This window comes from Hibiscus syriacus, unplaced genomic scaffold, assembly GCF_006381635.1.
Source record: "Hibiscus syriacus cultivar Baekdansim isolate YM2019G1 unplaced genomic scaffold, ASM638163v2 tig00110998_pilon, whole genome shotgun sequence".
NCBI lineage: Eukaryota > Viridiplantae > Streptophyta > Magnoliopsida > Malvales > Malvaceae > Hibiscus > Hibiscus syriacus.
In genome coordinates, this window is record NW_024062945.1 from 980255 (window position 1) to 998795 (window position 18541).

General features: G+C 33.7%; 1 protein-coding gene across 1 annotated transcript in view; it reads right to left on the reverse strand.

Annotated features, from left to right (window-relative positions):
* Positions 1-7634, reverse strand: part of LOC120149230 (2-alkenal reductase (NADP(+)-dependent)-like) — a 31080-nt gene extending 23446 nt beyond the window's left edge. Inside the window, exons 1-2 of the mRNA XM_039162091.1 lie at positions 7401-7634; positions 7102-7312 (exon numbers count right to left, since the gene is read on the reverse strand). Coding sequence (XP_039018022.1) covers positions 7102-7312; positions 7401-7634 — 445 coding nt within the window. The remainder of the gene's footprint in view (positions 1-7101; positions 7313-7400) is intronic.
* Positions 7635-18541: the final 10907 nt, after the last annotated feature.

Genomic DNA, 18541 nt, shown 5'->3' on the forward strand with positions numbered 1-18541 from the left:
AAAGAGCAAAGAAAATCAAAGCAAAATCAAAGAAAAAGCAAAGAACAAAAGAGGACAAAGAACACAGACAAGTCTCCTGACTTAAATGACGCATTGAGCTTCAAACCGTGAGATTAATCAACACAATCACTCTAGAATCACTTGACTCGAAGATCATAAAACATCAAGAGAGACATGCGAGTAGATTCAAATTGAGCAAAACAAGATCGAAGGCATCAGAGTTAATTGATCCTTGGTTCAATACCCTTAAAACACATGTTTGGCCTTTTATCCATTTCTTTCATAACCCTGAACCATGACCTACATTACGTGCCTTACAAGTCCCTTCTAATCATACATGGATTTCTAAGCGGAAGAGACTATCCTCATATTTCATCCCGCCTATCAGGATTAATATTTTACTCAAAAGGTTTTCTAAAATCTTTAATGCATGATAGAGAAAATAACAAAGGGGGTTAAGACGTAAAATTCTGAGTAACGTCTTGAAACCAAAGGAGGATTTGAGTTGAAAACCTGAAAGGGCGGCTCGAATATGAAGATTATTACATAGGAGACGATTGCTCAAATCCCTTGATGAGGCATCACACAACATGAATGAGAACATGAGAGTTGGGAGTCAGAGAACACTTCCAATAACTGAGTACATACTACTCCATCAGATCAGAGAACATCAAATAAATGAGAACACTATACTTTTGACCAAAATAACCACTTGAGACTTTTTATCCTTCCTTACTTAACCATCTCTCAAAGATAGCATTGATCTTGACACTTGTCAAATAGCTATAATTTATTGAAGGATTAAAAGAGTAATTAATTCTTTGATATCCAATGAACTATTGTTTTATGATTTGTCAATTATGAAACCTTGAAAAGAGCAATATTTTCAAAACTTTTGATTAAACATTTTTTAAAAACTATTGATATTTTCAGACTTTTGAAAATAAAAGAAGAATTAAAACATTTTCAAACAAGATAATCTCTCTGGAGGCGTATATTGGAATTCAAAAAATATCTATCTGAAGCTCAATATCGAAGCTGGGGCAAGAGAAAGCCAAATTTTTGGGGCAAAATTTGATGGGGCAAGGAAAACAAATTGTCTCAGGTCTAAGTTTGCAAGAGTACACCCTAGTGGAAATGCAGACAAGCTGAATCAATGATAGAGTGAAGACTGCTCTCGCAACCATCCTCCTTACAGATTGAGAAACATACATCAACTCATACATACATATATACATACATCAACTCATACATACATATATACATACATCAACACATACATGCATGTTACATGATTTTTGCATAGTTGCATTAAACATTTATCATCAGGTGCATTAAAGACATTTTTCTCTTGAGGACAAATTCAATAAAAAAAATCAAATAAATTTCATCTTGACATCCATCATAACATCCAATATAGTCAGTCAAAAATGCATCATTTTGATCTCTCAGGAAATCAAAGCTCGGAAATGACCAGATGTCTAACTTGCAGAAACAATGATTTGGGCTTCCTGAAGTCAACAATCAAGACATTTCCTCAACATGCATGAACAAACAGACTTTTTATCGCCTTTGAGGGTTTTTTTCTTGAAACAAAATTTTTGTCTCACTTGAGATATTTTCCCACAAATTTTGAGAATTTTAAAAAACAAATTTTATTTTGTCTCGCTTGAGACAACATTCTCTTTAAAACAAATTACGTCTCGCTTGAGACATTTTTCCACAAATTTTGAGAATTTTAAAACAAATTGCGTCTCGCTTGAGACATTTTTCCTTTGAGATACAAATTTTGAATTTGATTCACTTAAACAAAATTAATCTCACCTTAGATTGTTGTTTCTTTCAAAACAATTTTGTCTCGCTTGAGACCTTTTCCCTTTGAGATCCAAATTTCGAATTTGTTTCACATTAAACAAAGTGATCTCACTTGAGATCGTTTTCTCAAAAACAAACTTTGTCTCGCTTGAGACAATTTCTATAAAAACAAATTTGGTCTCATTTGAGACTATATCTTAAAGCAAATTTCATCTCGCTTGAGACATCATTTTCTCTCATAATACAAATTTCAAGGTTGTTGTACTTAAAGCAAAATTAATATCACTTGAGATTTTCAAAGCTGATTTGTCTCGCACGAGACAGTTTTCCCTTTTAACAAATCCTGAAATTGTTTCATTTGAAACAAAATAAACACTTTTGAAAACACCCTTGAGATTATTTCCATATAAACAAAATCGACAATATTTTTTAAAACGATTTTTGTCTCTTGAGACAGTTTCTCTTGAAAAATCTTTGAGTTTTTTCCTTTTGAATAAAAATCTTGGAGTTTGTTCCTTTTGAATAAATATCTTTGAGTTGTTTCTTTTGAAAAAATCTTTGAGTCTATTTATTTTAAAACAAAGTTTTGTCTCTCTTGAGACAGTTTCTCTTGAAAAAAATCTTTGAGTTTGTTCCTTTTGAATAAAAATCTTGGAGTTTGTTCCTTTTGAATAAATATCTTTGAGTCGTTTCTTTTGAAAAATCTTTGAGTTTGTTTCTTTGGAAACAAAATTTTTTCTCTCTTAAGATAGTTTCTTTTGAAACAAAAATCTTTGAGTTTGTTTCTTTTGAAACAAAATTTTGTCTCTCTTAAGATAATTTCTTTTGAAAAAAATCTTTAAATCTGTTTCTCTTAAAATGAATTTTGTATCTCTTGAGACCGTTTCTTTTTGAAGTAAATCTTTGAATATGTTCATTTTGAAAATCTTTGAGTTTGTTTCTCTTAACAAAATCATCTTTGAGTCAATTTCTTTAAAAACAAATGTTGTCTCTCTTGAGACGGTTTCTAATGAAAAACTAACTTTTGAGAGTGTTTCATTTGAAACAAATTTGGTCTCACTTAAGATGAGATCCATCATTTGAGTCTGTTTCTTTTGAAACAAAATTTTATCTCTTAAAGACAATTTCTTTTGAAAAAATCTTTGAGTCTATTTACTTTGAAACAAAGTTTTGTCTCTCTTGAGACAATTTTGTGAAAAAATCTTTGAGATTGTTTCTTTTGAAAAAAAAAATCTTTGAGTTTGTTCCCTTTGAAACAAAATTTTGTCTCTCGAGACAACTTCTTTTGAAAATACCCACCTTTGAGATCGTTTAGACAACTTCTTTTGAAAATACCCACATTTGATATCGTTTCTATTAAAACAAATTTTGTCTCGCATGAGACAGTTTCCTTTCAATGACATCTTTGAGTCGTTTCCCTTCAAACGAATTTTGTCTCTTGAAACATTTTCTCTTAAAACAAGATCATCTTTGAGTTTGTTTCTCTGGAAACCAGGTTTTATCCCTTAAAACAGTTTCTTTTGAGAAAAATCTTTGAGTTTGTTTCTTTGGGAACAAAATTCACCATCTTTGAGTCTGTTTCCTTTGAAACAAAACAAACATCTTTGAGATCATTTCCCTTTAAACGAATTTTGTCTCATTTGAGACAGTTTTCCTTTAAACAATCTTTGAGTCGTTTCCTTTGAAACAAAATTTTGTCTCTTTGGAGACAGTTGCTTTTGAAACACATCATCTTTGAGTTTGTTTTTCTTGAAACGAATCTTTGGGTTTGTTTCTTTTGAAACAAATCTTTAATTTGGTTTCTCTTGAAACCATAATTCCTTAAGATGGCCAACCGTCCTCATCACGTAGGAATCGTGTCATCCCCAGACCAGATCTCTTCATCACGTATGAGCCGTGTCACCCTAGATAACCAGCCGTCCTCATCACGTAGGAACCGTGTTATCACCTTTAGATGGCCAACCGTCCTCATCACGTAGGAATCGTGTCATCCCCAGACCAGATCTCTTCATCACGTATGAGCCGTGTCACCCTAGATAACCAGCCGTCCTCATCACGTAGGAACCGTGTTATCACCTTTAGATGGCCAGAACTCTTCATCACGTATGAGCCGTGTCATTCCCTGACCAGATCTCTTCATCACGTATGAGCCGTGTCACCCTAGATAACCAGCCGTCCTCATCACGTAGGAACCATGTTATCACCTTTAGATGGCCAGAACTCTTCATCACGTATGAGCAGTGTCAACCCTCGACTAGATTTCCTCATCACGTAGGAACCATGTCACCCTTAGACGACCCGAACTCTTCATCACGTATGAGCAGTGGCATCCCCAACAACCAACATTATCCGATTTATAGGAAAATGAAAGAGAACCAGACAAAAACGTGTTGTATTGTCGTCTTTGCCCTATTCTTGTTAACACAAGAATGTGCAAAGAGGGGCAGCTGTAGACACCCGTTTTTGTCCGGGTCTTTTTTTTTTGTATATTATTATCGTTATTATTATTATTATTATTATTATATTATTATTATTATTATTATTATTATTATTTAATTTACATTTACAAATTTTTGCAGGCCTAATCCTTAAGCCCACAGCATACCCAACAAGCTGGAGCAGACCCGGTTCAGGCCCAATACCAATCCCAGGCCCACTTGACAACCCAGCTAGGGTTTCATCTCAATGGTCCAGCCGCCTCATTTCTGGCCGTTGGATCTGGACCCATCCAACGGTCCAGATCATGCAAAATTAGGGTTTCAAAACCCTAAATCATCATCAACCCTAATCCCCTAAAGGCTCAGCCGCCGCCTTCAACTTCTCATCTCTAGCAGCCGTTCAAGCCGAGCGTCCCCTCGCCGACAGCCTCTGACGCCGGCTGCCTGCATCCACAGTGACCGAAGGCCCCCACAGTCATCTACAGTAAACCACAGCAACCCCATCAGTCCCAAATCAACCCAAATCAAATAAAAAAATCCCTATAATCCCGAAAACCCGAGATCCTATCACCCTAAATCAGAAACCCATTCCTAAGTCTGGACTGATCCTATTCTTTTCTAGACATCATCATCTCAACAAAAATCCAACAAGCAAAAAGGAAAGATAAAAGACCAAAGAGGGGGATATATGAGGCATTCGGTGATAACAAAAAAAAATATAGAGAGCATTCGAAAAAAGAAAATAACATAGAGAGAAAGAAAAAAAGAAAGTCTTACCCTTGTAGATTTATCCCTTATCAACCTCACCAGAGCTTGAAAACCCTGAATCGAAGGTAAAACGTTCTTTTTTTTTCTTGAATCTAGGTTTGGATTAAAAGGGGTTCTCGGTTTTTTTTGGGGTGAAGGGTTGGGCTTTCAAAGGAAATGAGGAAGAAAGAGGATTGAGGGTCTTTAGGGGTCGGTTTGCTCCCCATGGCCACCGATACGGTGGCCGGGGAGCCTCTGTTTTGTGGTTGCGACGAGGGAGAAGGAGGGAACCTTGAGAGCTTTGTTTTCTCTCTGTTTTGAGAGATGAGAGCGGCTGAGAATGAGAACAAGGGTTTCGAAACCCTTATTTTGGGGTTATGATGGACCCAAAACGACGTCGTGTAAAAGGGTTCAGGGTTGCGTGTTTAGCATGAAAGGGGTAAACCACGCTTTTGGTCCCTGATACTTTGTAACCGCACGATTTAGCCATGGAATGAAGTTTACATTATTTCAATTTGAGCCTTTATCTTTTCACTTTACATTTTAGTCACTATCCTAGGTATTATAACATTTTTGTTTATATTTGGTTCTGGTTTCAGTATTTATAAATGTTACATCTTAGCCACTGATTTAATATTCATGTATGTTTCTTTGATATTCGAATCTGGCCATCACATTTATAAATATTTTATTTAGTCCTATTAATGTTGTTATGTCATTTTTGTGGATATTTGACTTTGGTCCCATGTTTGTAATAGTTTCATTTTAGTCACTAATTTCGTGTGTTGTGTAATTTTGTGAATGTTTGAATTTGGACAGGATATTTATGTATTTTACATTTTAGTCACTGTTGGGTATTTGGTTTAATTATTGTTCGGTCCCTCATGCTATATATCATAATATTTTTGTTTATGTTCGATTCTGGTTTTAATATTTACAAGTGTTTCATTTCAGTCACTGAATGTTACCTTTCTTTATTTTAATTAGTATTTTTAATTTACTTTGTTTACATTATGGTCAATGTTTTAGTATGAATACTTTAGGTAAATTTATTGTTTGCCCTTACGCATTTATGTTTTAATTTGTTTTAGTCCCTTAATTACTTACTTTTGTATTTTATTTTGGTTTGTAATGTTTATTTATTTTTATTTTAGTCATTTGTATATGAATGTATTTTACATATTACATGGTTATTTGTATTATGTAAATAATGTGTTTAATTCCACTTAATGTAAATATTTGTATTTCCAATTACATTTATTCTCATTATATTCTTATGTATGTACGAAATATTTGATTTTATTTTCAAGAACATGTATGCGTAGAATGAGCGTGGAAAGTACCATTTGGACGAAGTGGTGCGATCCGGTACGACATTTTAACGACATAGGAACTTGAAATAAGTCGAGTATATTTTACTAATTAATTTGTTCAAATGATGCAATTCGTGTTATTTTAAGTGACAATTTACTTTATTTTATGTTAATGTAAATTCCAATTTTGTTAATTTATATATGATTCATTTTTAGTTAATCAATTTATGTAAATGTCATTTTTTTTTATTTATATTCGATTTGCATTTTTAATATAAATGAGGAGGGAATATTCTTTAATTGATAAGAAATATTCGAGTTAGTTTTCCCGACGGAGGATTGCTAATATCGATGTTTCTTTTCAAGTTAAAGAATTTTCCCTAATAATTATTTGAAGAAAATTAATATTCAATAAATGGATCATAATTTAATTTTATATTCGATTCATACTTTCCATCATTTACGACAATGTGTAAGCGACACAGTACCATTTTTGGGCGCTGTGGGGGTGCTTACCCTTCCCCACACGTAACCGACTCCCGAACCCGTTAAATTTGATTTCTGGTAAATGTAGACCATTTTTGTCTAAAAAATGATTTTTCTTAAATTTCTTTTAAAAAGACGTTTTTAGGTATTCGACCTACCTAACCCAAAGGTCGATGGCGACTCTATTCAATTTAATCCAAATTAATCCAAAATACTCAATTTTTCAAAATAAAATTCATAATCGTTTTAAAAATAATATTTAATTGTTTTACAAAAAAATGGTTATGACACATAATTCAACATCAAAGATGAGAAAAAAAGAAATTGTGGTTTACCCAAAATTCCAACATGGTAAGACAAGGGAAAGCCCATGGGGTCGAGCTTGTTCAGCATGCCACCGGCTTTTACGACCGTGAACTCTTCCCAGTTGAGGAAGCCGGTGACAATGTCACCCTTTTCAAATTTCGAGTTCTCAGAAGCCACAACTCTGCTATCACCGTAAGTATTGATAGCCTGTTCCAAAAAAGAAAATAATGGTCCACAGAGATTTATAGTTGAGCAGATTGTTTTAACTGAAGTGGGTTGGTTTGACTAATTTTACCTCACCCGGAATAATGGCGACTGCATTTTTTGAACTCTCTTGTGAGGAGCTATAGCTTTTCATGCGGTTTAACTGGAAAGGGTCGATTGAAACGTAGAGATTTCGGACAATGAATTCATCGGAGCCAGGGTCCATGGAAAGAGTAAGTGGTGAAGACTTGAGCTTGAAATCAGAGTCTTGTGGCGCATCGTTTGCGTGGTTCTTGATTGCAATGTACCTGTTTATAACTTCCATTTTGAAGCCTTTGATCCCTTTCTTTGTAATCGAATAAACTGAAGATGGAATTATTTCTGAGTCCGCCGAGCGTTCACTTTCTCAGATGGGATGGTGGTAGGTTTGGTCTTAGTTGGCTCAGGGGATTTGTCTTGTCCCCACGTTTTCTGTCCTTTGTTTCTTCTTGTGGTGCAACCATCAGTGAAACATACTATTTATGGTTTTTTCCCTTGAGTTTATTATTGGTTGGCGTTTTCATCGCCTTGGTCTCTCGTCGGTTTGGATCTTTATTTATATATAAGATTTTTTATATCTTTGCATCTGATCTGTGCCGTCTATTGGGTGGTGGTTACTTTGACGACATTGGCGATGTTTTAGGCGGAATATTCACGTCAGTTTTGGAGATGTTATGCCGCATGCTAAATTGTGTCCATAATTATAACGGTTTTTGAAATCGTTGAATCACAATATTCATACAATGCGATAAAGCAACTATATTAAGGTTTGTATTGTCTAAAATTGTTATGTAATATAGTTAGGATTTATTGTTAGGTTTATTGGGCCTTGATTTTATTTGTTGCTTTTCTTTATGAAATGAATCTTATTATTATTGTGAAAAAAAATACTTCTAGATAACTGACATCTAGTACTGGGCCTTATCTACCATTCAACCCATCGTTCCCAATTGTAGAAATGGAAACAGTAGTGGTTCCAAACCCGAGCGGACTACTGACTGCATGAGTTGGTCGTTTTCCTCTCTTGTCGTCTGCAAATCCTAAGATTGATGAATGTAAAGAACACTATATATATTCTAAGATATAGGCACTTCTCATGCCCTAATGCACCAATTATTATGTGTCTTACGAAATACGAACGCACCATCAAAAATCTTAGTAGAGTTATATTTTAGTTAATTAATCGCATAGTATTCCACTGTTCCGTTGACGAATCCTGTGGCATCATTAGCAATTCCAGCTTGATACAGTTGGTGCATTCTTTGTTGCATGGTAGAATGGAGATTTTACGTGGCAATTGTTATGGAATACCTGACTTTATTAGTGGGATTTATGAGAACATTTGATGACTGGTGTGATAAAAAAGTAAGCTGAAAATTTCAGGATCTTCTTTTGTAACTCGTTTTGCTTCTTCTGTGAACATGCCAATGCTTTACGTTTGTGGGAAGTCCATATTAGCATAGGTTGAGTCTAAATTATCGGAACTTACACCGAAACAGAACCATTTAGACAGATAATATGAAAGCATTTCTGGCAGAAAATTTTATTGATATTACGTATCATAAATTTATTCGAGTTTTTCAAGGACATGGTCTAATCGGGATTAACATGTCATTTCTGGGTAGCGCTAATATTTGATCTTTGAAGACCGCGGCAAACGAAACAGGTAGGAATTATAACAAAATGAGTCGATGGATGTCCCTGTAAAACTTGAATGATTTCTGGGTTTCCTCCAAACAACGGTCTTTGTTATCTCTAGACCAGTTCTGAATCATCATAGGTGAATATATAGGTGTTATTCATAAGATTTACAACTGTTAAAAATAAAGAGAGAAGGGAAAACTGTGCAACAAATCAAAGAATATTACCTCAGCAACTTTATTCAGCTTATCCTTTACATTTTATAACAGCTGGGAAAGGTCACCATCCCATTTATAACACTCCAACTCCTTGTTCTCCAGGATCTCCTCGGTTATCTGATACAAAGAGCGGAGATAATTCAATAGTTATATTGTATTCGTTATTCATATAAATAAATTTAAATAAAATAAAATTCTATTATTGATAAATGTATAAATGTGATTGCTAGGCTAATATAAATGGGTATACTATATATAAAAAGAAATTGGGAATCCTTCAAGACGAGTACTTGAACTTCCAATTCAAGCATTTATATAAATGTTACCCGTTTTAAAGTCACATTAAAATAATTTAAATTTTACTTATAATAAAATTAAACTTAATCTTACAAACACAAATAAAATTTCATTTAACAATATAATTTAAAAAATAAAAGTGCGTAAAAAGATTATACTAAACATTTCTGTCACGTTAATATATGTTATTTTATTTAAATCATGTTATATATTTTTAAAATTAATATTATATAAAATATATAATTCATTGATAAATGTTAATTTTTTTATATGATTTAAATAAATGTGAGAAAAGATGATAATGAAGCGTAATTATATATACGACTTTTTCTTGTTTGAGTATAAATTATAGGGTAAAGTATAGTAATGGTCATTGAACTTTTCTAAAGTTTTCATTTAGGTCCCCCAACTTTTAAAACTTGCAATACAGTCCCCCAACATTTAGTCCATTTGTAATATGGTCCCCCAACAGTTACGTCGGGGACCATATTGCAAACGGACTAAATGTTGAGGGACCACATTGCAAACGGACTAAATGTTAGGGGATTATATTGCAAGTTTTAAAAGTTGGGGACCTAAATAAAAGCTTTAGAAAAGTTTAGTGACCATTACTATACTTTACCCTAAATAATAATATTTAAATGATTTATAAATAAAAATAAATTTATAATGGGTTAGGATCTACTTACACAATGTAAAACTCTTTAGTTTTATACATATTTAGGATCGTTTGATGAGTGAAAATCTATATAAAACTAAAGAATTTTACACTGTGTAACAAGATCTTATCCCTTTATAAATTCAGATTCAAATGATAAAAAAAACTATAGATATTTGACTCGTAAAAAATTCAGATGGTGCTAAATTCTGGTCTTTAGACTAGCAAATTCTTGTTGGCATGCTCATAAAACACAAACTCGGATCATATTTATGGAAAATACATATATTTATTGGGAGATGAGTACTTCAGTTTTAGGACATTTACGAATGTAAAAATAGTTGCTCATGTTTACATCTTAAATAAATGAATTCGTCAATGTTAGAAATAACAGTCACCTTGGGCAAATCATCAATTGGATACTTGCACAACTTCTGGATATGTAGAGTGATACTCGGCACAACTTGCGGATCCTTCTTGTTCTGCAGTAGGTTAATAGCGTCAAGATTGTCTCCAGCTGTGTGATATCCAGGTTTCGGGCACAAATCATCCGGTATATATACCCCAGAGCTCTGCTTCAAGAGTTTAGCATATTCCAATGTATTTGTAAAAACCTAATATCTATTTACTATCGTGGTCTCTTATTACGCCTCCACATGATGAGCTGCAGTCTACCAAACTCCGACTTGCATCAGTGTTGGCCTTTAACCAATCTGCCGGTGGTCGGGACCAAGGGCTTGGTGTGGTGTTTTCTTACCTGCTGCATCGGGGTTATAATCTTTAATGCTCCACGCTTGAAGTCTGCGACTTTTCTCAAGCACTGTCCCAGCTTCTTCCGTTGGAGAGCCAAACGCCATTGCATTCCTATTGATCCATAGATTCCACAGAATCGATCCATACAATATGTTCCAGTTCTGTTCAAAATAGCTTGGGTTGGAAAGGTTGTTTAAACCCAGGGCTGTATCTCTATGGAGAGAATTCCCATATTTTGTCCGATTTAACTAGTGCCATCCAAATGATTAACGCTTGTGAGCACCAGCGCAACACATGGTTCACGTCTTCAGGGGCCTTTGCACAAACGGGACATCTACTGTCGTCGTGAAGTGTTTACGGACTCATTCCGCGTTCGTCGTGATTTTGTTCTTAAATGCAAGCCATATGAAGATTTCAATCTTCGCAATCCCCTAAATTTATTGTCTTCCATAATATCCAAGTCTTAACCCATATGCTGATTTGATCGAGAAAAGGTGATTGGCAGTGCCTTTCTATCCTATTGTATGTTCCGCGGCTATAGCTCCTGGTCCTTTGATTGCTGCTAAGCGTAGCAGGATCAGATCTGCACCGGTAATAGGTGCTGAAATCTGTTCCATTCTCACTCCCCTGAATTGCTCACCATAAATTATTAATTATTAATTTAAAATAGAGATTATCACTCTCATTAATGATTTATTAACTTAAACAAGTTTTTAATTATGAAAATAATCAATTTAATACTATATCAAATTGAATACAAAATACTTATTTATGTAAAATTTTTAACGTTATTTAATATAATAATTATATTAGTAATATGGTAAATATAATATTTTTTATAACATTTAGATAACATGATAAAATTAATTGTATGAATTTTATGTAAATATTTTTAATTTAATATAAAAATTTAAATAACTAAAAAATATAAACCATAGATTCAATTTGATAAAATTTATTTTTATATAATTTTATATATTTTCAATAAAAAACATTACTATCAAATAAATTAAACAAAATATCATATCCTTATCATTAACAATACATTTCCAAAATCCTATTCTCAAAATTACTTTTAGGGTAAAGTATAGTAATGGTCACTAAATTTTTTTAAAGCTTTCATTTAGGTCTCTTAACTTTTAAAACATATTAATCCCCCAATATTTAGTTCATTTGCAATATGGTCCCACAACATTTAGTCCGTTTGTAATATGGTCCTTGACGTAACTGTTAGGAACCATATTATTCAAACGGACTAAATGTTAAAGGACTATATTACAAGTTTTAAAAGTTAGGGGACCTAAATGAAATATTTAGAAAAGTTCAGTGACCATTGCTATACTTTACCCTAAATTATAATGGGAAAGATATGTTAAAAATTATATTTTAATGATATCTGCTAACACCGTCATTTTTTTTCAGTTCTGATTCAATGACATAATATTTGAAGTATTGACTTGATGATATAAAGTAATTTTAATATCAAATTTTATCACCTTCAATTAACACCACCTTATAATTGAGAGACCATTAATATATTTTACCCTTTTTATTTAGTTACTATTAACTAAAAGATAATCGTTTCATCGGTTCAATTAACGGTGTCAAATAAAATAAAAAATGTTGACAAATTGTTGCTGGTTCATGTTCAGAAAAAAAACTAAAGTAGATCTCAGGCAGCCTACCCCATCTGGTTGGACCACGTTAAATACTGACGGTGCTTTTAACTTCGAAACTCATCATGGTGTCATTGGCGGTCTTCTCCGCAATTCCGATGGTGAATGGTTCGCTGGATTCTGCAAGATCAATGGTATATCTCATCCTTTTCATGCAAAACTGGGGTATTCTCGTCGGTCTCCACACTGCTTGGGATCTTGGATTTGAACGTGTTCAATGACAAACCGACTGTGCTAAATCATCTCTTCCAATGACGCCCATTCGTTCGATATCCATGTTAAGAGCGATCACTGCAATGACCTCCAGGGCTTGGATGGTAGAATTTAACCATATTTACCGTGAAGCAAACTTTGCTGCCGACTTCGTTATTAAGATGACTCCAAACCTTGATGGATCCACTGATCACATTTCGATTCTTCCTCTTCGTGTGATTGACTGCATGCATAGAGACCTTTATGGTCCAACCTTTCTAAGACTTTAGCCTCTTGTACTTGGCCAGTTGATCTCCTATTCATTCAAAGGAAAAAAAAAAACTAAAGTACAAATAAAAATAAAACAAATTTTAATTAAGCCTAAACATTGAATGAGTAATCACGGCCGGCCCTGGGTCAGGACAGGAGAGACTCCGCCCAGAACCCACAAATTTGAAAATGGTATAATATTTTATTAACTTTTTGATAATAAATTAAAAAAAATTATAAAATAAGATAAACTACGTATTTAGTATTTAAACTATCAATTTTGATTTTTTAATACCTAAACTTTTTTAAATCATACCTAATGTTTAATTTTCATTTCATTTTAGTACTTGCCGTTTTAAACGTAATGTGCTTATTACTTAAACTATCAGTTTTGGTTTGTTTTAATACCTAAAATTTCAGTTTTTTAATTTTACTTAAATTTTGAATGGGGTATTAAATGAACACAAAGACTAAAGTTTTTAATGGAGAGTACTAAAATGAAACAAAAACTAAACTTTAGGTATAGTTTTGAGAGTTTAGGTATTAAAACAAATCAAAATTAATAATTTAGGTACTAAACGCGTAATTTACCTAATAAATATAGAGTCCATAAATTTATTAAGGTGTCACTTGTCATCATTGAATTTTATGTTAACGTTAATAAACTATTCTTCCCAAAAAAATTTAATTAAATATTTCTTTCCTAAAATCCAATAAAAATTCAATTGAATATCTTTAATTTTGGTCTTTCCAACTTCCCATCATCAGTTCACCAAATCTATTTCCTAATTTCCATATAAATGAAATTTTTTATTAACGTTAATTTTTTCCTTCAAAACTCAATAAGAGGAAAAATTTAAATAATTAGTATGCTTCTTTTCTCTTTCATGTTTCATGATTCCTCCATAAATTATTATTTTTTTTTAATATATTATATTTCTCACACACACAAAGTCACAATTATTTATCACCTACTTGAATAAGATTGTTCTTAGAATTCTAGATACATCAAGTTTTCAAATTCATTCTTTGATTTTATATTTTCAAATCTAGATAAGTTATTTTTTTTCAAATGTTATGTTATATATTGAGAAAATATGTTGAAATCATTGATGTTGACACTATCATCAATGATTTTACATCAAGAAATGCTCTAAAACAATATTTTTTATAAATATTTATATGCTTAAATATGTTTTTTGACATTTTTATATTGTAATGAATTTATTATTTGTTTAATTTATAAAAAAATTAAAAAAAAACTTTATATTACATATTTCTTAAATTTTTATATTACAAATCCATTTTATATTTTCGTCCGAGTTCAAAAATAGTCAAGACTGACTCTAAGTAATTAATATTTGAGAGTAAACTAAATATTTGGTAATTTATTTTTTATATTATTTGTTCATTTTAAAAACATTTGATTTTATATCTTAATTTTTCAATTTTTAACCACTCATATGTTAGTTGTCTAACAATAATTATGAAATATTATATTTTGAGTTATTTTACTTATAAAATTGATATAATATTTTACTCTCTTTTTTATAATTTTACTATCGATAGACATCGCTTATGATGTAGCCAATATCATTTTTGTATTGATATGTAATTTCTCTCATTTTATTATTTAAAATTTGCCTTTCTTCAAATTAATCAAAGTTTTGATATTATTTTGGTTTGATATGTAATTTCCACCATACGATGCTCATAGAATTGAGATATATTTTTATCTTCTAAAAAAATTACCATAGCATCGATGAATAAAAGGAAGCCCGCAAATCTAGATTTGAATTTTTTTAGTATTCCCCCATAGATTTATCTAAAACAGGTAAATGGCGTCGAACACTTAGCGAGCGAATAACAAAAAATGAAATTCAATAGTTGAAAAGATGAATGATCAAACGAAATTAAAAACAAAGTTGATTGAAAAAATGTAATTTACCTAAATTTTATTTCTAATGTCAACTAAAACTCACTCTCATTTCGAGTTAGTGAATCATGATCAGAGAAATACGAAATCAAATAGCTGTAAGCAAATCAACAAATCCGAACAAATCTAATAAACAAAACATTAGAGATTGGCAGAGAAGGAAGAAAGAGTGAAAACTATTTTCGAGCAGCCTAAACAAAATTTACAAACGTCGAAGACTCAGTTGAAGAAAAATAAAATATTGATGTATTTTCTCCCAGAAAGGCAGTGATTTTATTAAGAGAACAATGAAACCTTATCAAACGAACAAAACATTACAATGATTAATTAAAATCCCAACAAAGTAGGTAAATCCAATGTTCAAGAAATAAGTACTTATTGTGTGTTGTAAATAATCATGATCATCGCAAACAAAAAATTAAATATAAAAATAAAATGTGTTTTGTAAAAAATATTAAGTTGAAATTTCCAGTAGCATCAATAATTAAGAAAACAAGGGCTTGTCGAAATACACAGAAAACCATATCAATAATAGAGAAGAAAGGAGGAAAGCATATAACCAACTTGATCTCTTGAAGAGGAAAAGATCAAGAACCTCCGTTACCCAAAGCGATTCATATCACCATTGAGAGACGCGCAGTAGAGAGCAAAACCTAGAAAAATAAAGAACGACTGAGAAAGATGAGAAAGGAAGGAAGGAAATGTAGGCTAAAGATAATCCAAGCCTTTTAGCATTGAAGCCCTTTTAATATGGCCCAACCTCATCTTGCAAGTCAACAATAACAAAGTTGACCCACAAGTGATGAGCTGGGCAAAACAGATTAACAAGAATCGGTTAAAAACCATGCCAGCCGGCATAACCAAGATCAGCTTTAACATTCACCCTGATTCTTGGACTCTTTAACCCCAAAAACAAGACACGAAACAAGTCAACAGTCTTTGCTTCGAGCATTCAGCTGGGACATCGAACACACTTTTAACCCGTGGCGCAACTCCTGGAATCAACCAATCGGCAGAGGTTTAGTGAGCACGTCTGCAAGTTGAAACTTATCAGGAACATAGTTAACCATCAACACACCATCCGCAACCTTTTATCAAACAAAGTGCACATCAAGGTCCACATGCACACTAGTCAAATGCATATCTTGAGGCAAAGCTTTGACCCACACCACCTCTGATGTGGCATCTGCTAGACTTTATACTGAGCCTCCGCAGTGGACCGAGACACAGATCTTGCTTTCAAGAACTCCATGATAACAATTGCTGACCCAAAACACACAATTACTAGAAACAGAATACCTATCATCACAATCAGCTCCCCAGTCAGCGTCCGAAAAAAACTAGACTAGGCTGAGCAATCCAAAGGTTGTAATCTAAGGTGCCCTTCAGATATCGAAAAATCTGCTTCACACTGCATAACTGAGCAACCCTGTGAACAGAAAATGAAATGTCAGGGCGAGTGTGACAAACATAAAGAAGAGCCCCTACAGCACTGCGATATAATTTGGCATCAACAAGTTCACCACACTGCAGCCTACTAAGCTTAGGAGCAACAAGAATTGGAGTATCCACAGGCCGAGCAGCCTGTATGTGGAATTTGGTCAACAGTTCACCAATAAACTTTTTTTGACTAGGGAACAAGCCTCTAGCAGAATGAGTAGCCTCCACGCCAAGAAAATATTGAAGTAACCCAAGATCTTTAAGAGAAAACTTGTCATGTAGAGCTTGAATAACCTGCTTCACATGATTGACAGAGGACCCAATAATTAAAATGTCATCAACATAAACAACAATGTAAGTCGTAATATACTTGTTTTTAAAGATAAACAACAAATTGTCAACTTGGGAAAAACAAAACCCCAGAGATTTCAAGTAATCACGAAGCTTGTTAAACCAGTTGCGCGGAGCCTAGCGAAGCCCATAAAGAGCCTTTTGAAGTTTACAGACCAACATCTCACCATGAGGACTAGTATGCATAAACCCTTCCGGTTGCCTCATATAAACATCCCCACGAAGATCCCTTTTAAGGAAAGCATTATTAACGTCCACTTGACGAACCTGCCAACCATTAGTAACGGCAACTGACAATAAAACGTTAACAGTAAAAAAATGAATGACAAGACTGAACATATCTGTAAAATCACACCCAGGTACTTGAGAAAAGCCCTCAGCCACAAGCCGAGCTTTGTACCGATTGATAGACCCGTAAGCATTATACTTCACACGAAAGAGCCATTTACATCCTATGGCCTTCCTATTAGCAGGCAGAGAAACAAGTTGCCAAGTGCCATTCTCCAAGAGAGCCTTATACACCGACTCAACAGCAGTACGCCAATGTTCATGCTGAAATGTATCCTGCACAGTTAATGGAATGTCATCAGCAACAATGTTGAATATCTTAGGTTTGAACACGCCTGCCTTGCTGTGCATAACCATATGATGTGTGTTCCCAGACTGCACATCCTCAACTTCCACGGGCCCAACAGAAGCATTATCAGCAGCATCAGCACCAGGTTGACCAACAACATCCGACGGGTCAATGGAAGAATCTTGCTCCATTCAATGCTGCGAACGCCCTGCAACATCAGCAACATTATTGTTATCATTAACCAATGAAGGAGGATAATCCACGCTCATATTTCCAACAACATGTGATGACGAAGACATAGAAGTATTCAACAACTGTTCACCGAAACTAGTAGGTCGAAGACCATCACCAGCAGAAGGCACAACTGGAAACGAAAGAGCCCAGTTAATGGAAATCACCTCACGCGGTTTGCTGTAAGAACCCTGAACAACAATCTTGACAAAAAGAAACACATGTTCATTAAATTTCACATTACGAGACACAGAGACCTGATCAGATTCATCAAGACAATGATACCCATGATGTTGGGGGTGAGTATCCAATAAAAACACACGGTCTGGACCTGAATTCAAACTTGTGTTTGTCGAAGTCTCACAAACAAGGATAACATCGACTTCCAAACACCTTGAACTGCTTGTAATCTGACACTTTCCCATAAATCTTTTGAAAAGGGGATATTCCTCCATTCACACTAGTTGGTAACCTGTTAGTGAGGAAAACCGCAGTAAGAACTGCATATGACCAAAACTTAAAAGGAACCGTTGGCTGAGCTAAAAGAGTCAAGGTTGTGTCTATGATGTGTCGATGTTTGTGCTCAACAACCTCGTTCTGTTGGGAGGTGTGTGGGCAAGAAAAACGATATTGAATACCCGATGATGCAAGATATTCTTTTAAAGCCTGGAAATCACCACCACCATCGGTCTGCAGAGCTACAATGTTATACTGAAATTGGTTTTTAACAATGGCGTGAAACATAGTAAAAGCATGGGCAACCTCAGCTTTATTTTTTAACAAGTAAATTGGTACCATTCCCACCTCCTAGACCATATTCACGCCACTTAATGTTTGAAACTTAAAAAAAATAAAAACTAAAAATCATTTGTTACCAGAGATAAAAAAAATATAGAGAGGGAGAGCATTCTGCCACCTTCTCGCCGGAAAAGAAGGATAGTCGTCTGCCACCG